Genomic DNA, 24848 nt, shown 5'->3' on the forward strand with positions numbered 1-24848 from the left:
TTAGATATTTTTAAAATTTTGTTTATGTATCTTTTTCTTTTAAGATTTTTATTTATTTATTGGCAAAGAGCGAGAAAGCACAAGCAGGCAGAGCAACAGATGGAGAGGGAGAAGCAGGCTCTCCACTGAGCAGGGAGCCCGATGTGGGGCTCGATCCCAGGGCCCTGGGATCTTGACCAGAGCCGAAGGCAGTTGCTTAACCAACTGAGTCACCCAGGTGCCCCTGTTTATATATTTTTCTAAAAATCAGTCCTGCCAACATATTTCTCTCTGGTTCATAGAATTTCCTTAAAATCAGTTAGCAAGCATTTATTGAGAAATTCTTTTGTGTGGAGCGTAAAGCAGTTGCCACTGAAGTATTAGAAGACACACTTTGGGAGGCAGCAGAATGGACTGGATAAAGTCCACTTGGAAAAAATTACATTAAAAATTATACTAAAGATATAGACACTGGAGGTTGGTGGAGAACAGTAGCTGAAATCCCTTCTTGGTAGTTTTCATAGTAGGCTCACCTTACCTGGTGACAGCTGAAATTTAGTTGAAGACTGAGTTAAGGGGGATTTCTTTTTGCTTCAGAATGTCCTGATTCTGCATTCATGTTGTGAGCCCTTATCTCTTTCTTCCTTTTTGTTTGTATATTTACAGCAACTAATAGAGCCAGTTGCATTAGCATCCTTTGCCAAATTTATGATTGGAAATAAGTGATATGAGACCTCCCAGAAATCCCATTTTGAGAGCCAAGCTTAGGGTGACTTTGTGTTCTTTTACGTCATTTCTGTAAAACAAGTTTCCTTAAAGCAAAGAGTAATGTGAAAATAATAGAAGGAGGGAAGCAAAGCAATGAACTCTGAGTTAGATTTCTTTAGAAGCTGTCCTGGATGTATTCTGTCTGTATGACTGCCTTTGTTAGTGTTCGCATGTGGTAATGTTGCTTACGCCACTGTAGGGTAAGCCAACTTCAATTGAAGTGTTAGGATTGGGGATGGGAAAGGTGCATTGCATTCTTTCTTGGCAGGACACTTGAGAAAGCTGTCATAGTCCTTTTTATGCATGAAACCATGAGTAATCTGTAACATCTTGACGTAAGCCAAGAATTTTGTTTTTCATGTTTGTTGTCCATAGCATTGGGGTAAGATTGATAAAATCTTCATTTTAACACATGGAGGAAATGAAGTGATTTGAAGTGTAATGACCATGCATTATCTGTTTCTTAGTAGTTTGAGTTGGGGTGAAAAATTCACTGGATTTTTGGATCACAATTCTTCCTGATTTTGTAGATTTACTATTTAGTATTGGAAGTTATGCATATAATTTTGCAAAAGTCTAATTTTTGTTAGGTTTATTTTTGATGGTACTGTAGCAGGCATTACATTGTATATTGATAGGATGAAAAGAAAACTTTCATCGGTTATAAATTTCATAGTCATAAAGCAAATACAGGTTTACACTTCAGCATCATCAGATAGTGAGGTGGTAAGTAGAAACTGATAGGCCATAGATTATCAAGATTAGTAGAGCAGACCATGATTAATGCCATAACTTGAATGTAACTTGGGTGGGCACTGGCTCTATAAATAGGATCAATCTTAAGTGGTATGTGAAAATGCTGGCTCCTAGCATATACCAGGTGATAAAATGCTGGTAAAATCGGATTTTATGGTATATTTTAGATGGGGTTTTTATATGCTTGACAGTGACTCTTGGCTTATGTCCTTTTTTCCCCCCTTTTAGAATATGGTTTCTAGCTTTAGGGTTTCTGAACTGCAAGTGTTACTAGGCTTTGCTGGACGGAATAAAAGTGGACGCAAGCATGACCTCCTGATGAGGGCGTTGCATTTACTGAAGAGCGGCTGCAGCCCTGCGGTTCAGATCAAAATCCGAGAATTGTACAGACGCCGGTACCCACGGACTCTGGAAGGACTCTCTGATTTATCCACCATCAAATCTTCAGTTTTCAATTTGGATGGTAGCTCATCACCTGTAGAACCTGACTTGGCCGTGGCTGGAATCCACGCGCTGCCTTCCACCTCGGTTACACCGCACTCACCGTCCTCTCCTGTGGGTTCTGTGCTGCTTCAAGACACGAAGCCCACGTTTGAGATGCAGCAGCCATCTCCCCCAATCCCTCCTGTCCATCCTGATGTGCAGTTAAAAAACTTGCCCTTTTATGATGTCCTTGATGTTCTCATCAAGCCCACGAGTTTAGGTAAGTGTTAGAGAAATTAGTTCCTTCCAGATGAGGGAATAACTAAGGCAAGAGGCCTTCAACTAGTGATTAACAATTTGCTGTTAATACTATAAAATGCAAACATTAATGGCAAGTAAATGCCAGATAAAAAATATTGGCAACCATGACTGAAATCTAGTATAGAAATGCTAATTCATCATACCTACATTTTTATAGCTTAGAACTCAAATTACATCTTTGTGTGTAGGAACAGGTACAGATAGATATTGCTTGTGTGTAATTTGTGTTTTGGTATTTTTACAGATATTTAGTTTCCATTTAACATAGTGTTTAAACTGCTTTCATAAGAAATAAACCTTTTATACTTAATTCGGCACATGGAGTTGGACACACGTGTTTATTAGCTTTTTTAATATCCATTCACTGCTCAGAAAATTTAATTTTATCATTCCTAAAAAATGATACATGGGACTTTAACAAATTCTTACCTACATGATGGCTTCTTTGTACTAATGGTATGATTTCTTATTGCCTAATGAAATTATTTACAGAGGTATTTGGATTTTTTGATGAAATAAATTGTTTAGGAAATGGCATTTCATAGTTAATTTTGGAGATTTTTTTCCCCCCCTCATTCTGGGAAAACTCTTTTTATTTCAAGTCATTTGGGAACTCTCTTAAATATGTATCAATGTGCTTTTTTCCTTTTGTAGAAGATTATGCTGCTGTATATCTTGGTTGAGCCAGAAGGACATTTTGAGGGGTAGGACTGGTTAATGGAGTCGGTACGGCCTGAGTGATGGCAGGTCTTGGTGGCTGTGCTTTTCTCAGCCCCTTCCTCCTCACTTTAAAAGTTTTAATTTAGCAATACTTAGCCAGTCAGGTAGAGAAATGCATTTTACCTCTTCATTACATTTATTATGAAGTAAGGATTGTGTTCACCTTTTATTATTTGTACAAAGTTCTTTGAGTAGAATTATTGCATCAAAGAGTAAGAACATTTTAATTTTAGATTCTTGATAACATGTTGCTAAATTAGTTTCCAGAAGAGCTGTGCCAGTTTGCATTACACAAAGTGACAGAGTGTCTCTTATGGCCTTTCTTCCTGCCTTTATTAGGTGTTATTAAAAACAAATCTTGGTGATTTTGACAGGTGAAAGCTTGTGTCTTGTTTACATTTTTTATTTTTAGAATTAATAACCAAAGCAAACATTTTTAAATGTTTATTACCTAGTTGCCTTTCTTTTATGCTTTTATAGAGATTTAGAAAAAAGATTCATTTGTTTTTTTTAAACAGGTTCATTTATTTGGTTAAAATGGTTCCATAATTTTTTTTATTTCTATCTTTGTCATGGATTTTTGTTTATACCAGTGGAGCATATCATGGCTCATTTCCATGTTTCTTTCTCGGCAGTTACTGCAAATTTTTTTTTGTATGTATTTTGAGAAAGATTCAGACTGGTAATATGCTTAGGTGCCCCTACCTAAGCATAGGTCCTGAGACTATGGCTAAGGTGAGGCTGGCGAAGATGTGAGAGGGCAGGGGGGTTGTAGTTACAGTGAAAGGGACTGAAAGAGACCTGATTGTGTGCCTGGAAAGAAGATGCAGGCGTGTCTTCTCTGTTCTTTAGCATCAGTGTTGCACCAAGGGGTGAACTCTGGAGAGGCTTTGTGATTTTCTTTCTGTATTTCTCTGCTTAGTTCAAAGATAGAAACTGGAGTTTTCTGCTTTTCTGTATTTCATAGAGTTTCTCTTTCACTACGTCCATAAGGTTAAAGGAGAGTAGTAGGCATTTCGTGAGTTTACTAAGATAAAATTTTCCTATCTCATTTCACTTAGATAAAATAATGCCAGAGGTATTTTGTGTTGAAGAGTGGCTAAGAAAAACCTGCCTTTTGCTCATAGTTTAAATTAGAATGTAAGAGATAACATGTAACCTTAAGGTTTATGAAATAACTTTTACCCCTGAGCTAAAAACTATCTGTGCATATGTTTTTCAAGAGTCCTGCCTATCATTGTTTTTTTTGAATTTATAGACTGATTCTTGTTTTAAAACAATAAACATTTCCTTATCTTGGAGGTAAGATTTTTTTCCTAAGGAGGAAAAAAAAGAATTTTCTGAATGTATGTAATCTTGTTATGTCAGATTGATAAAACAGTGATCTAAGAAATGCTCTTTTAGACTTGGAGGTGGAAAGTTAGAAAATCCACATCAACATATAGTCTGCCAAATGAAAGTGGAAAAAATTAATCATTTCCAGTAATGACCTTTAATTGAAAACTTTCAGTGTCGCAGTGTCTAAGGCAATGCAGTGACATTCAGAAGCTTCCTTAATTTTTATTAATTGTTTTATAATTTGAAAATATACATAAAAATAGAAATTCTGCGGAAGTTCATTTGTTTGGAATCCTGCTATTGAGAAACCTGTTTATATTTGGGGATTGAGAATTAAAAATCCTCAGGAGGCCAAAGAGATCTCAAATCCATATTTCAAAGCACATATTCTTAACATCTGCAAACCAGTCTGTGTATACTTGATTTTATATACAGTTGATTAGATGATTTCTAAGCCATCAACTTATTGTTAAGTAGAAATGAATTGACAACATAAGAGAGACTAGAGGGGCCGTGCTAGCAAAAATAGATACAAGACGTCAAAAAATGTTATTCCCAAACCTCTTGGTATATTGAAACTGATAGCCCTTAGTAGTGAGGGAGTTGCTGTTACAGCATGGCCCAAGTATTGATGCTTAAAAAAGAACCCAAGAAACAACCATGATGTATATATTCTGTTTAAGGAGATACATTGTAATATAGTTTTGTAGTTTGGAATTATTTCTATTCAAAATGGTTATAATAAAAATATTTTAGCATTTAAAATGGCCAACTGTGGCATCTGAAAAACAAGAGTGTACACAATACTAAAGTTCTCTGTGACTAAGGTTTTACTCTAACAAATAGATAACCCCATAATTCAAAAACTAACAGAACTCTCTGTTCTCCTCCCTTAAATAGCTATTATGTTGTCTTTAGTTATTAGGTTGTCTTTTTTTCTTCTTTTCAGTTGTCTTTTTCCTTCTTTTTTTTTTTTAAAGAGAACTTTGGAAGATGAAATCCTTTGGGAATTTTCTATTTAAGAAATTTGTCTTTATTTAGTTTGTACAAAAGAATATATATAAAGTATTAAGGTGTAAAAAAAATCAGTGAAATGAACACTTGTGAAACCACTACCTACTTTTGTTTTTTGTGTTTGTTTTGTTTGAGCTGAGATCCAGGCCCACCCTGGTGTTCCTCCCACCCCTCCACTGCCTAGTTTTTTTAAAAGGAACATTGCCAGTATCTTCAAGCCATCTCCTTGCCTTTTCTGAGTTAAATCACTATTCTGAATTTATATTTCTCTCCTTTGCTTGTTTTACCATGTATGTATTTTAAAAAAGTAATGTTTGATTTGCTTTTGAAATTTATGTGATGATTTATATTCTTTTGTGACTGGCTCTTATAATCATTGTATGTTGATACATCTAGCTATTTGGTATTTTGTGAAATACCTTCAGAGTATTTTGAGTCTTTAATTCCTTAAAACTTACTCATTGTGCTTTTCAGATTGCAAAAGTGATTTATGCTAGTAATTGAAAATTCAAACATCATGGAAATATAACAAAGGGAAGGTCCCTCCTAACGTCCTATATTACCCAGCTGGAGTTGTAGCGTAGTAAACTGTTTTTCTGTATATGTTGTCATCTTCTGTCTTTTCCTGTTCATTAAAAGAGCTTTTTCCAACTGCAGAACCACTGTGCCACGTTACTAGTGAGAGAGGATACTGTTTTACTTGTATCCTCTGCCAATAGCACCTCCTGGAGTTCTGCATCATGATGATCTTTCTTAACAGTGTTTCTTGGAAATACATTATAGATTTGTGGGTTAAATAGATCTTATTATATCTTGTACCATCACTTAACCAGTATTCCGTTGGTGGACATTTTTGTTTTTTATTTATTTGAAAGTATTTTAGTACCCAGCATGGTCGGTCATTATTCTTGCAGTTTTTAAAACATTGCTGCTATTAGAATTTTTGCATATGTGCTTCTGAATACCTAGCTGCTGAGCATTTTTGAGCATATTTGTGAAATATAATGCCACTGTGAAGTCAGTACAGGTACTTAATATTTTGATATTCAGCTTTTGTTTCAGCAGTTGCTTCAGAAACCTTATGCCTAACATCTATAATCCAGCAGGGTATGATTATATTATTTTTCTATACCCTCATCAGCATTGGTCTTTTAATTTATTATTGGCCTTTTAATCTTTAAACAGTGAGACTTAGTAAGAATTAACATTTTTAATATTCTTAAATTCCTGAATATTAGGAAATAACTCATTAAGCTTTTTGGGTGCAGTTAAACAGGTTTAAAGTGATGTGCAGTTGATGGAAAGTCATTAAAATAGAACCTCACTTCTAAGGAGTTTGGATAAATTCAGATACTATACGCATCATTTTTATTAACACAGCTAATGGGTATGTAATGAGGATTTAATTTGGGTATGGTCATATAGTCTAATTGTGGAGAAGCCAGAAATATGAGATGGCCATTAGGAAGTTGGTTATCTATTTGGGGAGATAGTATTGACGTGAGAGCCAGGTAGTCATGAGCTATGTACCTGTATGATGAAGAACTATAAATTGTGTATCTGAAACTCATGCTGTGTCAGCCTCAGGATCGGCAAAGTCAGTCAAGACTTCTTGGAGTAGGAGTCAGACGTGACGGAGCTTTGAAGTATGAATTTGTCTACTTTGAATGGATGGCATTTTTAGGAGAGGAAACCCCAAGAAAGGGGAGAACTGTGAGTAGTCGCAGTAGCAGAAATGGAAGTGGCATAGTTGTGAGATCTGACCGAGGAAACTGTTTTGAGTAAAGAGTAAGACTTGGGGAGCCACTGGAAATGTGGAAATGGGGAAATGTAGGTTTGCTAGGGAAGAGGAGGGGCCTTTGTTATGGAGGTGCTCACAGGTAAAGGAGCTTAGACTGGGTTCATTCTGAGGTAGGAAGCTGCTGAGCATTTGTGAGCAGCGGAAGGGTGGTGAGAGTGAGGCTAAGGATGACCAGCTCCGCACCGTGTTCTGACGGGAGACCGGAGAGAGGCAACTTTGCTCTTCATTTCATTACAGCAATTACTTGTAATAGTTCTGAGTAGGCTGGTGGTAGTGAAAACGGAGAGGAAGCAGCCGAAAAGAAAATTTTAGAAAGCAGGACTTAATGACTGAAAGGATATAGCGGATGAAGAAGAGGACTGGGGTGAAGGAAATCAATGATTTCCAGTGATGGGGAAATTGGTAACTATTCTCCTGTTTGAAAGTTCTGCATTAAAGTCACTGTTTTTATGAGAAGCATGAAACCTCAGTGCTCTACTCTCCCCACATGATCTTTGCAGCTGTTGTATAGGGAAAAAAGTCCTTTCGTATTAACCTTCACTGATGATTAATAATACAGTGATGGTTTCTGTCTAGATGAAATTCTTTCAAATGACTCCGGTTTCTGAGTGAATTCCATTAAATTAGAAAAATTTGGGTGTGTACATAGGATTATCATTTGAAAAGTGTTCATATAAAACAATGTTCAATGATAATTATTTGTAAACAACTGAATATGGGAATATAGAATCACTCGTGTTTATTGAAAGCATTCCATGTGCCTGTTCCAGTGTGTTAAGAAACGAGTTATCAGGGATGCCTGGGTGGCTCAGTTGGTTGAGCAGCTGCCTTCAGTTCAGGTCATGATCCCAACGTCCTGGGATTGAGTCCCACGTCGGGCTCCTTGCTCAGCGGGGAGCCTGCTTCTCCCTCTGCCTCTGCCTGCCATTCTGTCTGCCTGTGCTCGCTCGCTCTCCCTCTCTCTCTCTCTGATAAATAAATAAAATCTTAAAAAAAAAAAAGAAACGAGTTATCAAAAACAAGCTTATTTACAAATATAGAACAGAACTTTTTGTATTTATTTCTTTTATTATAACTGTATGAGAATATTGTTTTTGTGTGTATTTTTATTTATACATGTTTGAGGATTGTTTCCCCACTTTACTTTGGATGCAGAGATATGATGGGAAAGGGAATAAATTATAAGAGTATTATTGATTGGCAGCAATGGAACAATTGATTGGTGGGTGGTAGAGATCTTAGATGATGTAGTATAATAAACTATTCATTTTATTAGCTAAGGATAGAGATCTTAGATGATGCAGTATAATAAACTTTTATTTATTCATTGTTACATTATGAAATATTATATTTACAGATTAGTTAGACTGAGCCATGCTAATTCACAAAACTGCCTATATAACATCTTGATTTAACTCTTCCCTGAGTGGGTCATTTTATAAACTCCTGTTAACTAGGCACTCATTGCTAGGAAGCATTCTTGACTAAATGTAAACCAATTTATTAAAAGGTGTCCGTATAACTTTCTGTGGTGGGGGAGCTTTGGAAGTTTCCTGTTTTACTAACAATAGTTAACATTTTTAGGCATATTAAAATATTTTCTACTTGAATATCTTACCAAGAGAAAGTCATTATTATTGAATAGTTGGCAAAATGCATCTGTTGGACTGTATTTCTTTCTTTCTTTCTTTCTTTCCTTTTTTTTTTTTTTTTAAACTTTGGCTGTCTTTAAAGGCAGACTTTTTTTTTTAATAGAGGTTTATTTTCTAATTTTTTAAAAAGATTTTATTTATTTATTTGACAGACAGAGATCACAATCAGGCGGAGAGGCAGGCAGAGAGAGAAGGGGGATGCAGGCTTCTTGCTGAGCAGAGAGCCCGAGTGGGCTTGAGCCTGTGGGGCTCCATCCCAGGATCCTGAGATCATGACCTTGGGCTGAAGGCAGAGGCTTAACCCACCGAGCCACCCAGGCGCCCCTATTTTCTAATATATTTTTAAAGATTTTATTTGACAGAGAAGGGGAGTGGCAGAGGGAGAGGGAGCAGAAGGCAAATGCTTTACAACTGAACCACCCAGGTGCTCCTAAAAGCAGATACATTTCTCTCTCTCTCTCTCTCTCTCTTTTTAAAATTAACATATAACGTATTATTTGCTTCAGGGGTACAGGTCTGTGAATCGTCAGGCTTACACACCTCATAGCACTCACCATAGCACATGCCCTCCCCAGTGTCCATAACCCAGCCACCATCTCCATACCCCCCTCCCCCCACCAGCAGCCCTCAGTTTCTTTTGTGAGATTAAGAGTCTCTTATGGTTTGTCTCCCTCCCGATCCCATCTTGTTTCATTTTTTACTTCCCTACCCTCCAAGCCCCCACTTTGCCTGTCAGATTCCTCATATCAGTGAGATAATATGATAATTGTCATTCTCTGATTGACTCATTTCGTGTAGCATAATGCCCTCTAGTTCCAACCACGTCATTGCAAATGGCAAGATTTCATTTCCTTTGATGGCTGCATAGTATTCCGTTATATATATATACCACATCTTTACCCATTCATCTGTTGATGGATATCTAGTAGGTTCTTTCTGTAGTTTGGCTATTGTGGACATTGCTGCTATAAATATTCGGGTGCACGTGCTCCTTCAGATCACTACTTTGTATCTTTAGGGTAAATACCCAGTAGTGCAATTGCTGGGTCATAGGATTGCTCTATTATCAACTTTGTGAGGAACCTCCATGCTGTTTTCCAGAGTGGCTACACCAGCTTGCATTCCCACCAACAGTGTAGGAGGGTTCCCCTTTCTCCACATCTTTGCCCACTTCTGTTGTTTCCTGACTTGTTAATTTTAGCCATTCTGACTGGTGTGAGGTGGTATCTCATTGTGATTTTGATTTGTAATTCCCTGATGCCAAGTGATATCAAGCACTTTTTCATGTGTCTGTTGGCTATTTGGTTTTCTTCTTTGCAGAAATGTCTGTTCATGTCCTCTGCCCATTTCTTGATTGGATTATTCTTTGGGTGCTGAGTTTGGTAAGTTCTTTATAGATTTTGGACATTAGCCCTTTATCTGATAAATGCCATTTGCAAATATCTTCTCCCATTCTGTCAGATGTCTTTTGGTTTTGTTGACTGTTTTCTTTGCTGTGCAGAAGCTTTTGATCTTGATAAAGTCCCAAATGTTCATTTTTGCCCTTGCTTCCCTTGCCTTTGGTGATGTTTCTAGGAAGAAGTTGCTGCAGCTGAGGTCGAAGAGGTTGCTGCCTGTGTTCTCCTCAAGGGTTTTGATGGATTTCTTTCTCACACTGAAGTCTTTCATCCATTTTGAGTCTTTTTGTGTGTGTGGTGAAGGAAATGGTCCAGTCTCATTTTTCTGCATGTGGCTGTCCAATTTTCCCAACACCATTTCTTGAAGAGACTGTCTTTTATCCATTGGACATTTTCTTCTGCTTTGTTGAAGATTAGTTGACCATAGAGTTGGGGTTCTATTTCTGGGCTCTCTGTTCTGTTCCATTGATCTATATTTCTGTTTTTGTGCCAGTACCATACTGTCTTGGTGATGACAGCTTTGTAATAGAGCTTGAGGTCTGGTACTGTGATGCCACCAACTTTGGCTTTCTTTTTCAATATTCCTCTGGCTATTCGAGGTCTTTTCTGGTTCCATATAAATTTTAGGGTTATTTGTTCCATTTCTTTGAAAAAAATGGATGGTATTTTGATAGGAATTGCATTAAATATGTAGATTGCTTTAGGTAGCATAGACATTTTCACAATATTTGTTCTTCCAATCCATGAGCATGGAACATTTTTCCATTTCTTTGTGTCTTCCTCCATTTCTTTCATGAGTGCTTTATAGTTTCTTAGTACAGATTCTTTGCCTCTTTGGTTAGGTTTATTCCTAGGTATCTTATGGTTTGGGGTGCAGTTGTAAATGGGGTGGACTCCTTAATTTCACTTTCTTCTGTCTTGTTGGTGTATAGAAATGCAACTGATTTCTGTGCATTGATTTTATATCCTGACACTTCACTGAATTCTGTATGAGTTCTAGCAGTTTTGAAGTGGAGTCTTTTGGGTTTTCCACATAAAGTATCATATCGTCTGCAAAGAGTGATAGTTTGACAACTTCTTTGCCAATTTGGATGCCTTTAATTTCTTTTTGTTGTCTGATTGCCGAGGCTAGGACTTCTAGTACTATGTTGAATAGCAGTGGTGATAATGGACATCCCTGCCATGTTCTGACCTTAGTGGAAAAGCTCTCAGTTTTTCTCCATTGAGAATGATACTCACTGTGAGTTTTTCATATATGTCTTTGATGATATTGAGGTATGTACTCTCTATCCCTATACTTCGAAAAATTTTGAATCAAGAAAGGATGCTGTTCTTTGTCAAATGCTTCTTCAGCATCTATTGAGAGATTCATACGGTTCTTGTTCTTTCTTTTATTAATGTATTGTATCACATTGATTTGCAGATGTTGAACCAACCATGCAGCCCTGGAATAAATCCCACTTGGTCATGGTGAATAATCCTTTTAATGTTCTGTTGGATCCTATCAGCTGGTATTTTGTGAGAATTTTTGCATCTGTGTTTATCAAGGATATTGGTCTGTAATTCTCTTTTTTGATGGGGTCTTTGTCTAGTTTTGGGATCAAGGTAATGCTGGCTCATAAAGTGAGTTTGGAAGTTTTCCTTCCATTTCTATTTTTTGGAACAGTTTCAGGAGAATCGGTATTAGTTCTTCTTTAAATGTTTGGTAGAATTCCCCTGGGAAGCCATCTGGCCCCAAGCTCTTGTTTGTGGGGAGATTTTTGATGACTGCTTCGGTCTCCTTACTGATTATGGGTCTGTTCAGATTTTCTATTTCTTCCTGGTTCAGTTTTGGTAGTTTATATGTCTCTGGGAATTGCATCTATGTCTTCCAGATTGTCAAATTTGCTGGCGTATAGTTGCTCATAATATGTTCTTGTAATTGTTTGTATTTCTTTGGTGTTGGTTGTGATCTCTCCTCTTTCATTCATGATTTTATTTATTTGGGTCCTTTTTTCTTTTTGATAAGTCTGGCCAGGGGTTTATCAATCTTACTAATTCTTTCAAAGAACCAGCTCCTAGTTTCATTGATTTGTTCTACTGTTTGTTCTTTGTTTTTTGGGTTTTTTTTGTTTGTTTGTTTCTATTTCATTGACTTCTGCTCTGATCTTTATTAATTCTCTCCTCCTGCTGGGTTTAGGCTTTCTTTGCTATTCTTTCTCCAGCTCCTTTAGGTGTAGGGTTACGTTGTGTATTTCAGACCTTTCTTGTTTGTTGAGAAAGGCTTGTATCACTACATTTTTTCCTCTCAGGACTGCCTTTGCTGTGTCCCACAGATTTTGAACCGTTGTGTCTTCATTATCATTTGCTTCCATGAATTTTTTCAATTTTTAAATTTCCTGGTTGACCCATTTATTCTTTAGTAGGATGCGCCTTTAGCCTCCATGTATTTGGGTTCTTTCCAGATTTCCTCTTGTGATTGAGTTCTAGCTTCAGAGCATATTATGGTTGAAAATATGTAGGGAATGATCCCAGTCTTTTGGTACTGGTTGAGACCTGATTTGTGACCCAGGATGTGATCACTTCTGGAGAATGTTCCATGCGCACTAGAGAAGAATATGTATTCTTTTGCTTTGGGATGGAATGTTCTGAAGTATCTGTGATGTCCATCTGGTCCAGTGTGTCATTTAAGGCCTTTATTTTTTGGTTGATCTTTTGCTTGGATGATCTATCCATTTCAGTGAGGGGGGGTGTTAAAGTGCCCTACTATTACTGTGTTATTGTCGATGTGTTTCTTTGCTTTTGTTATTTATTTATTTATTTATTTTTAAGATTTTATTTATTTATTTGACAGAGAGAAATCACAAGTAGATGGAGAGGCAGGCAGAGAGAGAGAGAGGGAAGCAGGCTCCCTGATGAGCAGAGAGCCCGATGTGGGCCTGATCCCAGGGTCCTGGGATCATGACCTGAGCCGAAGGCAGAGGCCCAACCCGCTGAGCCACCCAGGCGCCCCTGCTTTTGTTATTAATTGGTTTATATAGTTGATTGCTCCCATGTTAGGAGCATAGATACTTAAAGTTGTTAGATCTTCTTGTTGGACAGACCCTTTGAGTATGATATAGTGTCCTTCCTCATCTCTTATTATAGCCTTTGGCTTAAAATCTAATTTATCTGTTATAAGGATATCCACCCCAGCTTTCTTTGGATGTCCATTAGCATGGTACATTGTTTTCCACCCCCTCACTTTAAATCTGAAGGTGTCTTTGGGTCTAAAATTAGTTTCTTGTAGATAACATATTAAGGGTGTGTTTGTTTTTTTTTTTAAGATTTTATTTATTTATTTGACACAGAGAGAGAGATCACAAGTAGGCAGAGAGGCAGGCAGAGCGGGGGAAGCAGGCTGAGCAGAGAGTCCAATGCGGGGCTTGATCCCAAGACCCTGAGACTATGACCTGGGCCGAAGGCAGAGGCCTAACCCACTGAGCCACCCAGGCGCCCCAAGGGTTTTTTTTTTTATCCATTGTGAAACCCTGTGTCTTTTGATTTGGGCATTTAGCCCATTTACATTCAGGGTAACTATTGAAAGATATGAATTTAGTGCCATTGTATTGCCTGTAAAGTGACTGTTACTGTATATTGTCTCTGTTCCTTTCTGGTCTACTACTTTTAGGCTCTCTCTTTGCTTAGAGGACTCCTTTCAATATTTCCTGTAAGGCTGCTTTGGTGTTTACAAATTCTTTTAGTTTTTGTTTGTCCTGGAAGCTTTTTATCTCTACTTCTATTTTCAGTGGTAGCCTAGCTGGATATAGTATTCTTGGCTGCATGTTTTTCTCATTTAGTGCTCTGAATATATCATGCCAGTTCTTTCTGGCCTGCCAGATCTCTGTGGAGAAGTCTGTTACCAATCTAATATTTTTACCATTGTATGTTACAGATTTCTTATCCTGAGCTTAAAAGCAGACATTTTTGATTAGGACTTCTGGAACTGAAAATACATCACATATGTATAGTGCTATATTGTTTTCAGAATGCTTTCACATATGTTATTGCATTTGATCCACAAAACAGCCTTTATTTTTAAATTAAAAAAGATTTTTTTTGTGTTTGTGTGAGCTGGGAGGAGGAGGAGAGGGAGAGAGAATTTTTTAAAAAGTATTTTAGTTATTTAAGAGAGAGCAAGTGAAAGAGAAAGAGCCCAGCAGGGAAGGAGGGGCCAAGTGAGAGGGAGAAGCTGACTCCCTACTGAGCGGGGAGCCGGATGCAGGGCTCAGTCCCAGGACTCTGAGATCATGATCTGAGCTGAAGGCAGATACTTAACCATCTGAGCCACCCAGGCACCCTGAGAGAGAATCTTAAGACTCTGCACTGAGTGCTGAGCCTGATGCAGGACTTGATCTCATGATCCTGAGATCATGACCCCACAAAATAACCTTTAAAAGGCAGATGAGGGGTGCCTGGGTGGCTCAGTTGGTTAAATGTCTGGCTCTTGATTTTGGCTCAGGTCATGATTTCAGGGTCCTGAAATTGAGCCCTGCATCAGGCTCCATGCTTAGTGCAGAGTCTGCATGTCCCTTTCCCCCCACCCTCCCGCCCCCCCAACTGCTCTTGAGTGTATGTGGGGCTTTTTCTCTCTCAAATAAATAAAATCTTAAAAATAAAGCAAATGAGCCAACCATTTTAATTGGGGAGTAAAGAAGGACTTTGGAGCTCTTATGTAAATTTCCTATCCCTCAAATAATAACCAGTAGGGCTAAGATGAGGATACAGTAATATTCTGGTCCACTTATGTTTAAAAGGGTTGAAAGAACCAATATCCACAAGTCTAGAAGAGTCATATTATGTCATATCAGCAGGACTCATCAATTAGTAATTATAAGTGAAGCTAACTATAATGATAGAACTTGGAATTTTTAAGATTAATACTTAAATTACTTCATGAGGCTGTGGCATAGTTTTGTTATTGCTGTATAATATATATATCATTCCAAAGTACAGTGGTGTAAAATAGCCATCTTACTATGTTCGTGGATTTTCCCTGTTAGGAATTGGAAGTTCCAACAGTGTGTAGATAGCTTGTCTCCAGCTGAGTATGTCTGCGGTCTTAGCTGAGAACACTTAGGGGCTGGGGGTGACTTGATGTCTAGAAAAGGGATTATCTGACATCTGGCATCTTCACTCATGTGTGGTGTCTGTGTTACCTTTGGCTTGGACTCAGCTTGGCTATTGGCTTAGAGTACTTATATAAGGCTTTTTCCTTTGGTCTGGTTTGCGCTTCTTTAGAGCGTGAGAGCTGAGAGCTGGGTCTCAAGAGAGTGTCCCCAGAGAGCAGGGGAAAAGTGCATGGTGCTTTTGTGTCCTGGCCTTGCAAGTTACATAGCATCACTTATGCTATGTAATTGATGCATAACATCGATTAAAGCAGTCGCAAAGGACCACTCAAGTTCAAAGGAAGGGTGATAAAGACCCCACTGATTCATTGAAAGAATGTCAAGGTTATAAGAAGGGCTGATGGGAAATATTGTTGTAGCTGTCTTTGAAAAATAGAATCTACCTTATGGAGGATTGTTTAAAAAGGAAAGGGTTTGAATAAATTCATATCTGATTCATGTCCCTGAGTCATGGTCTTTTTCTGTTGTCATTTGCTACTGTTAACATAAAAAGTGTTCATGGAGTCTGTGTAGAATTGGTTTTCTGATCCCAAGTTGGAGACACGAATGAGAAGAAAATACCTGCATCTTTCTGCTTTATATCTTGCCATTCTTTTTTCTGATCTGTATTAAAATGACAGTCTAGCTAATAGGTGTTTAAATTTTTTAAAAAATATTTATTTATTTGAGAAAGAGAGCAAGAGAGGGAGAGGCCTCATGGCATGTTTAGTGCGCTTAAAATTGTCTTATATAAAAATTGTCAGTTAATACAAATTGGATTTTATTAGCACTTTTTTGTTGTTGTTACTTTAAGTTCCTGGATTTCAGTTATGGTACACAGTGATAAAGCATCCTTCCCCCCCACCCCCGCCAAAGAAACACTAGTTATTTGGTATTCTATTTTGAACAGAAAATTTAGCATCAAATAAATAAGTTCAAAACTATGTCAGAAAAATTAAAGCTTCTGTAAAAATATGTTAAGATATAAACTGCTAACATTAGGCTGCAAGTTCTGTAAATTGTACATAAATGTTGGCATATGCTGACTATGAAAGCCTTCCAGGTTCAATGTAAGTTTCATGGTACATGGGTTCTTTTCTGGGTGGGTTGACTTCAGCCACGCAGGCAAGAGCTCAAATACTGGTATTTACACTGGATGATTTGACCCAAGGTCCTGCATGCACCCAGCTTTCCAGTAGTAGATAACTAACATTTTTCGTGCACAAGGAATGAATTTATCTCTGGGGAGATCTGTGGTAATTAAGCTCATCAGAATGAAGCAAGAATCACAGCTCTTGGACAGGTAATTTATTTATGGTTTTGCTACTGTGGTATCTTTTCCTTCTGTGTATCTTAAAAATCCTGCCTTTCAGTGCCACAACTTTTGCTTTATTTTTATTTTTTAAAAAAGATTTTATTTACTTGAGAAAGAGAGGGAGAAGCAGACTACCTGCTGAGCAGAGAGCCCAGCATGGGGCTCCATCCCAGTTCATGACCTGAGCTGAAAGCAGGTCTTAACTGACACCGCTTTTGCTTTACACAGTTATCTTTTTAAAGACATCATAAGAAAAGAACAGCATATTCTTTTATCTTTACCACTTACTTACTGTTTAGAGTGGTTTTCATTCCTGAAAATTTGGTTTTGAATTTGATATTTCTTTTTATCCTGACAGTTTCCTTTTTTGTTAGTTGTATTGTGTATTTGCTTTCACAAGTTCTCTTGGCCTTCGTTTAGCTAAACGTCATTATTTAACCCTGTTTTTGAAGGGTATTGAATTTTCCAGTGACAGTTTTTTTCCTCTCACCGCTTTAAAGACAACCTCTGACTTAACATTGCCTTTATTCCTATTGTTTTTCCCTTGTATGTAATGTTTCTTTTTCCCTGACTGCTCACAAGATTTTGTAGTCAGTATTGGTTTACATAGTTTGATTTTGATGTGACTAGGTATCTTTCTTTGTATTTGCTTGAGCTTTGATCTGTAAGGGCTCTCCCTTACCTCTTGGGTTAATCAGTATTCTTTCATTATTTCTGAAACCTTTTGTTTTTTAAGTGCCCTGTTCTCTCCTTCTGGGACTCCATTTGTACCTATGTAAGACATTCCGAGGTTTCTGATTAGATAGACTGAGTGCTTATACCATTAGCTCCAATTTAAAATGCAGAGTGTTCACCTCTAATCTCAAAGGCTATTGAATTTGACAGTTAAGAGGTCATTGGTGACCTTAACTGTGGGTAGAGAGTGGGAAATGACCTTAACTGTGGGTAGAGAGTGGAAAGTGAAATGTTACAAGGAAGAGTTGAGGGGTGAAGAGAATTGAAGAAATGGGGGAACTTACTGCTGTAGCTGTGTGTTTGTGTTTGTTTTCTTTTTTTTTTTTTGCCCCATCCCTATGTTTGTGACTTAGCATTTTGTTTCAGTTTTAGGCTTTTACCACATTCCTCTTTCTCCCCTCCTTTTTTTTTTCTTCTTTTTTTTTTTAGTTTTGGGAAAATACCAGCCAGTTTATGACACAATTTCTAGGCACATAATTGGTGTAATAAACAGTGCTTAAAGAAGAGTGTTTTACTCAAGGAGTTAATATATTTCTTGATTTGGTGTGACTTGTGGATGGAAGACCTCTGACGTTGGATATTTAACTGGCATCTTGTTTACTTTTCTTTATGTATCAGGAAAACTGTGGCCAGTAACACACACAAGAGGCATTTTGCCTTGTGAGTTGTTGCAATACTTGTTGGAAGCATAAGGTCTCTATATTGACTTTTGCTTTATTTTGTTTTAATGAGTGCTAGAACATCATTGAATAATACTTTTATCAGGATAAATGTGCTATAAAGTTCTTTGTGAAGTAAATAGATTGCAGTTTTTAATAACATAGTTAAGGATGACTTCATTAGGCAATTTTTTAAACTTCTATATATAAATAATTATGTATCTTCATTTGATCAACTTGGAAGTTTTAAGTTAAAAAAAATTTTTTTGTGGTTAGCGTGCTTGTATTAAGTTTAAAGTTTTATATGAATGTTTTGTGTAGCTGAATATAAAGTGTTGAAAACGAAACAAAGAAAACAAACAAAAGACCACCTAAATCTGGTACAGAGTTCTAGGCAGAGTTTTTGACTTCCTCAGGTTTTCATTTGATAATGCTGTAGTCAAGGATGAAATGAACAGTTTCAAAACAGAACAGAACAGAAAGAGAATTTCGAACATTTGTGTTACATTTTGACTATGTTACAAGTAGTGTTTTAGAATAAAAACTGCTGAAAATTGAGCCTGTTTTAGAGTGACTTTGCTTTCATGATTCCAAGATGACTCTGCATTTTACTACTTCTTTATTTTGGAGTATTTTAACCATAAAAAATTGCAGAATTTGGCAGACTCTTGATCAGAAATGCATTGTTATTGCACATGGTTATATCCTTGGGTGTTTTACCTTTTGGATATTAGATATTGGATATTGGATATTGGAATGTTCTTTTTTTTCCCTCCCCAGTTCAAAGCAGTATTCAGCGATTTCAAGAGAAGTTTTTTATTTTTGCTCTGACACCTCAGCAAGTTAGAGAGATATGCATATCCAGGTAAGAGGAATGTTTGGAATATGTTTCTTCATGAATGTTGGTGTATTAATCTGCTAGGACTGCCGTTACAAAGTACAACAGACTGTGTCGCTTAAATAGCAGAAATTTATTTTCTCAAAATTCAGGAGGCTTGAAGTCCAAGATTAAGGTGTCGACAGATTTGGTGTGTCCTGAGGCCTCTCTTCCTTGGCTTATAGAGGCTGCCTTCTTGCCTCACTTGACCTTTCTTCTGTGTGCCTGTGTATTCCTGGTGTCTCTTTCTCTTATGAGGACACCACTTGTATTGGATTAGGGCCCCACCCGTACAACCTTATTTAATTGTAATTACCTCTTTAAAGTTCCCATCTTCACATAAGGTCAGATTGGGGGGTCGGGTCTTCAACCTGAATTTTGGGGAGACACAGTTCAGTCCATAATAGTTGGACTATTGTTCCTTAAGAAAACATAGTATAATTGACTAAAGTTAGCCAAATACTTAATAAATACTCTGTATTAGAAAACAGTTTAATCTTTGACTAAAACCCTAGCTTATTTTTTTTTGGACTTTTTGGCAATAACTTTTAATGAAAATTTTATTCCAAATATAGCAACATAAAAAAGAATTTGTGACAACAGCCCAAAGATAGGATGTCTATAAATTTTATCATTCAAACTGAGGCACTTTAAGAGTTAAAGTAGACATCATGTTCTTAGCCCAGAAAAATTAATAAACTGGCGCCGTTCTGAGATATGTGGTCACCAAGACTATAAAATTAGTAGAAATCTAAAAACAATTATGGAAAGTACTCTTCGCTTTGCCTTTTAGAAAAATTGGAGGAACAAAATAGACACATTTATAAAGAGCAAATGAGCTAAGATGTAAGACGAAAGAAAAGGAAATAGTGTATACTTTTCCAGTTAAAAATATAGTCCTCTTTGGTGTTAATAATGTGCATGTGACTCTTTAAAATTGCATTCTTAAAAGATTTAATAAAAACAAACTTGGGCTGTAGGAGGTTAAATGATTTTTCTGGGACTGTAGAGTTAAAAGTAGAAGATTGAGCAAAGGAGAGGTCTTTGCCTCCTTTCAGCTATTCATTTGAATGCTTCTCCTCTATGAGCAGTACAAGGATTAGTCCAAAAGATCCAATACCCAAAATAATAGGAGTTTCAGAAAACAGAAAATCCAGAGGAGCAAATTATCAAAGATGTAAAATGAATGTAGCCTGATGTGGTTCATTTTCACCAGGAGCAAGACATTGCAGTGAGTTTTTATAAATTTGGAAGTACTTTCAATCTTGGGGATAGTAATAAACCAACTAACAAATAAATAGAACAAATTGAAATTTTAAATAACTTATATTATTAAAATTATATTTTATATCCAAAACCTTATCATTAATTTTAAGTCTTGTTTGTTATTCAGTGATGATCCCTTGCTTGAGGTCGTTTACTCTGTATTAGGTACAAATTACTATATTACATAGTACAGCCTCTCTTGCTAATGAACCAGTTCATATACATAAAATGGTCTTGGCATTGCATGGTGTCAGATGAAGAGATCCAATTTTAGTAATTACAAATAACTGATTTATAGGAGGATGAGATTACTATTAATGTTGGTGGTCTGGGAAGGCTTCAAGAATGTTGCGTGGATCTTTGAGGGAAGGAGATTATTTAGTGTGTGTCAGATTTAAAGATACAGATTTCAGGGTACATTTGTAAGTGAACAAAACCAAACCATCAAAATGTGAATAACTTACCAGTTGCCCTAAAAAGGTAGATGTGTGTGTAATTTGCTTAAGTGTCTAAAATATGTCTAGACAGATACAATCAGCTGCCTCTGTACAGGGGAATGGATGGCCAGGGCCAGAGTTGGGATTGTGTTTTCACTTTATATCCTTTTTATATGTTTTTGAAGTTTGAACTATGTGAATTATATTAAGTAGTCCAAATATGAATGACTAAAATTTAAATCTCATCTAAACATTTTGATCATGTTCTAGAACTGGATGGTAGTGTGGTTGTATAACAGTGTGAGTATACTTAATGCCACAGAACTATACACTTAAAGAAGTTAACATGATAAATTTTATGTATCTTATGTATAAAAATTAAAAAAAAAATAGAAGGCTATTTGTAGGTCTCCTTCCAAAGAAGACAAAGTAAATCACATACACATATAGACAAAGCCAGAGTCATATTAAATAATACAAAATCTTCTCCCTAATGAGTAGAAGTGAAAGTTTGGTACCCATTACCCAACTTCAGTAATTATCAACACTTAGGCAGTTTGAATGTAACCCCCCCACCTTTTTCCTGAAATATATTTTTTAAAGATATTACTTATGAGAGAACGTGCATCAGCAGTGGGGAGGGGCAAAGGAAAAAGCAGACTCATTGCTGAACAGGGAGCCAAGGACATGGGGCTGAATCCCAGGACCCCAGGATCGTGACCTGAGCTGAAGGCAGACACTTAACTGACTGAGCCACCCAGGTGCCCTTTTTCTAAAATATTTTAAAGGAAATCAATAAGCATCGTATAATTTCAGCTGGAAATACCTCAAGATGGATCTTTAATTAGTTCTTAATATAATCACAATAAAATAATAATTCCTTAATATAAAACAATGACTAGCCCATATTCAGATTTTCTTAGTTGTTTCTAAGAAAATTTAAATTTTCATTTATTTAAACATGGCCCATGTAATTACTTTTTATTTATCTCCCAAGATTTTTTAAAAAACTTTACTTTGAAGTAATTATAGATTTATAGAAAAGTTATGAAAATAGATATACTTTTTACCCAGCTTCAACTTGCATAACCATAGTCAGTTATCAAAACCAAGAAATTAACCTTGGTATGGTACTGTTAACCAAACTATAGGTTTTACTCAGATTTCACTAGTTTTTTTTTGCTAATGAACTTTTATTCCTAGATCCAATTCAAGATCCCCAAACCTTTAATTGTTAGTTTCATGTTAGTCTCTTTCAGTCTGTGACAGTTTCTTAGATCTCCTTGTCTTTCATAACTTTTGATAGTTTTGAAGAGTCTTGGCCAGGTATTTTGTAAAATACTGGGTTTGTCTGATATTTTTTCATGAGTTTAAGCATTTTTGGCAAGAATACCTCGAGTTATATGCCATTCTTAGTGTATCATGTTATTGATCACTACATAGTATTGATCACTTGGTTAAGGTACTGTCTACTAGATTTTGGCACTATAGGGTTGTGTTTTTTTCCTTTGTTAGTAATAAATATCTTGGGGGAGATACTTGGAGACAAGGCACATATTCTGTTCCTCTTCAAATTTTTGCCTACTGATTTAGCATTCACTGATGGATCTTTTCCTTCAGCAGTTGCTTTGTCATAAACACTCTTGTATTCTAGTGATTTTCTGATGTCCTTATTTTTTTTCACATTAGAGTTATTTTGTAAGGAAGAGCTGTCCCTTCTCCCCCATTTACTTATTCAGTCATTTACTTGTATCTGCGTAGGCTCTTGAGTAATCTGGATTATAATGCAGTGCTGTGATAATTTTAATTCATGTTGTTTAGACTGGTCTACCTCTGGCTATTGGCTGATCTTTCATTTGGCTCCTGTGCCAAACCGTCTCCGACGGTTCCTGAGCACTGCTTTACTTTTTGGCACCAAAGGGTGCTCTAGGTTCATTTTGTAATTTCTCTGTCCCAGTTCTGGAATCGATCACTTCTCCAAAGAGTTCTGTTTCTGTTCTTAGAATATTTCTTACCGCTCTCCTTGAAAAAAACGGTTCCTTTACTTCATAGCATATTACATGTGCTGGATTTGGATCCAGAGGTACTTCTTGTGATGTCATTTAACTTCTGTGCCTGTGGTTCTCATGCTTTGCTGCATATTAGAATCAACTGAGAGCTTTTAGGAATCTGAATACCCATGTTTCGTTCATACCAATTCAGTTAGAATTCTGAGGATGGAACCCAGTTTGTAAAGCTCCCCAGGTGTTCCCAGTCTCTGACAAATTAGAGAACCCCTGCTGTGCATCCATCTTCTCCCCTCATGTCATGGTAGTAAGGTCTAAATGAGGCTCATATACATTCAGGTTCAGATTGTTTTGTTCTTTTCTTATTACGTCTTGTGAAGATTTATCATTGAGTTTAGTTCTCTTCTTGGTTTTAGCACTCCACTTCCATCTGCTACTAGTGCCTCCCTAATCATCCCGTCTCAGCTTCTCACACTGACTTCTCTTTTGGGTCCCCAGGAATCAGTCTGTGATTCCTTTCTCACTACTCTGTGATAGTTTCCGTGAATGTGCATTGTTATTTTTATGTTGCTGGCTGCAAGATCTCCACTTTGCTCTAGAGTCCATATTCACTGTCCCTGCCTCGATGATGCACAGGTACATCAAACAGCACATTCAGAATTGAACTTTCGTTCTGCCCAAACTTGCTTGTTTATTTTTTGTTCTTTCATTTATTCATTTAGCTTCACGGCATGTATTTATTTGCTGCCTATTATGATCCAGGCAGTGTTCCCAGTACCAGGGGTGCAAAGGTGAAAAAATAAACTGGCTTCAAGGAGACTTGTGCTTGATATATTTCTTCCCACTACCCATTTCGTTAATGGTGTGGGATTTGCGCAGACACAGAGCCCCCTTTGTATTATCCCACACCTCATCCACCACGTCCTGTCGGTTTGCTACACTCTACTGATCCTTCTTCTGTGTCTCTTTCACGATTTAAAACATGATGCAACTCTGTCCTTTAGGGAACTAGCATGGTCTTTGGAATAATACCAAAAGGAATGTGAATACTGGCCCAACCACTTAGGCCTGTCTCTGTGCCCCTGGGTAAGTTACTAAAGCCCATTGAATCTTATTTACCCAATGTAACATAGGAAAAATAATCACCATCTCAGTCAGTGGCTGGGGCATTAAGTGTCATAACTTGCTTTACTTCTTACCCTGGTGAGTGGCCTTATCCCCATTCCAAAACCTGGGCCCCACCCTAGACGCTCCCCTATTTATCCTGCCTCTGTATCGAGTAGTCACTGAATTCTGTTTTATGCCTAAATATCACTCAGTGATGTTTACCTTTAGGTAGCCTTCGAGCCCTCATCTTTTGCTGATAGAATTGCAGTGGTCCCCTAACTCTTCTGCTAACCATGAGAGCGTTCTAAAGCCCATTCGGTGTTTTCTCTCTTGTGTTTAAAACCCTGAAGTGATAGCTCGTGAAGTCCACACTCTGTTGCCTGGCAGTTCTCTTAACATCCTGTTCTACTCATTTTCTGTCACATTGCATCTCCTGTCACTCTACTCTTCCCCAGCAGCTGGCCTGTCACAGCTTTGTCCCTTTGCATATTCTCTTCCTCCCCATTCTGTTTGGCAAACTTGAAGTGTATTTTAGGGCCAGTTCTAGTCTTAGCTTCTCTGTGATGCCTTTCCAGATTTCCCCAAACACACACTTTGTCTCACTGTACTACATACTTACTTTCTTTTAAAGCTTCATTGCATTTATTTGACTACTTGAATTTACAAACTCGATGACAACATCATCTTACTCCTTTTTATATTCTCAAAGCCTGTCACAGTGCCTGACATACAGCCTGCTTTATATTTGATGAATGAGATGAACATGTGAAAGTTCCTAGAAATGGTGACTGGCAGAAATTTGAATGTCAGAAGATGCTTACTCAATTACTCCTCATGTTTGTGGACATATATAGTACATTGCATTCCCCAGTTTATGTTCATTTCCCTTACTGGCATAAAGTATAAATCCTTAGGCAAGCTCTTTAAAACCCTTTACATCATTTTCCCAGCTATCTTTTTAGTATGTCTTTTACCATTGCTCTTTTTTCAGATTATGTTTCCCAACCCAACAAGATTTTGTTAGGTTTCTCTGGTTGATCTTCCCCCTTCCCTTTTGCTGAGAATCTGCACCGGTGAAGTCACTGTTAATGGTGAAATTGGGTCTAAGTAGATACAGGCAGAACCACTGCTGTACAAACCTAACTTTTTAG

General features: G+C 37.2%; 1 protein-coding gene across 6 annotated transcripts in view; it reads left to right on the forward strand.

Moving 5' to 3' along the window:
* The window catches only part of PIAS2 (protein inhibitor of activated STAT 2), a 90299-nt gene that overhangs the window by 21139 nt on the left and 44312 nt on the right, over positions 1 to 24848 (forward strand). For all 6 annotated transcript variants that reach the window (XM_032309143.1, XM_032309144.1, XM_032309147.1 and 3 more), the window contains exons 2-3: positions 1732 to 2206; positions 18785 to 18869. In XM_032309143.1, the coding sequence (XP_032165034.1) occupies positions 1732 to 2206; positions 18785 to 18869 (560 nt within the window). The remainder of the gene's footprint in view (positions 1 to 1731; positions 2207 to 18784; positions 18870 to 24848) is intronic.

Source organism: Mustela erminea, chromosome 13 (genome assembly GCF_009829155.1).
Source record: "Mustela erminea isolate mMusErm1 chromosome 13, mMusErm1.Pri, whole genome shotgun sequence".
NCBI classification, from domain to species: Eukaryota; Metazoa; Chordata; class Mammalia; order Carnivora; family Mustelidae; genus Mustela; species Mustela erminea.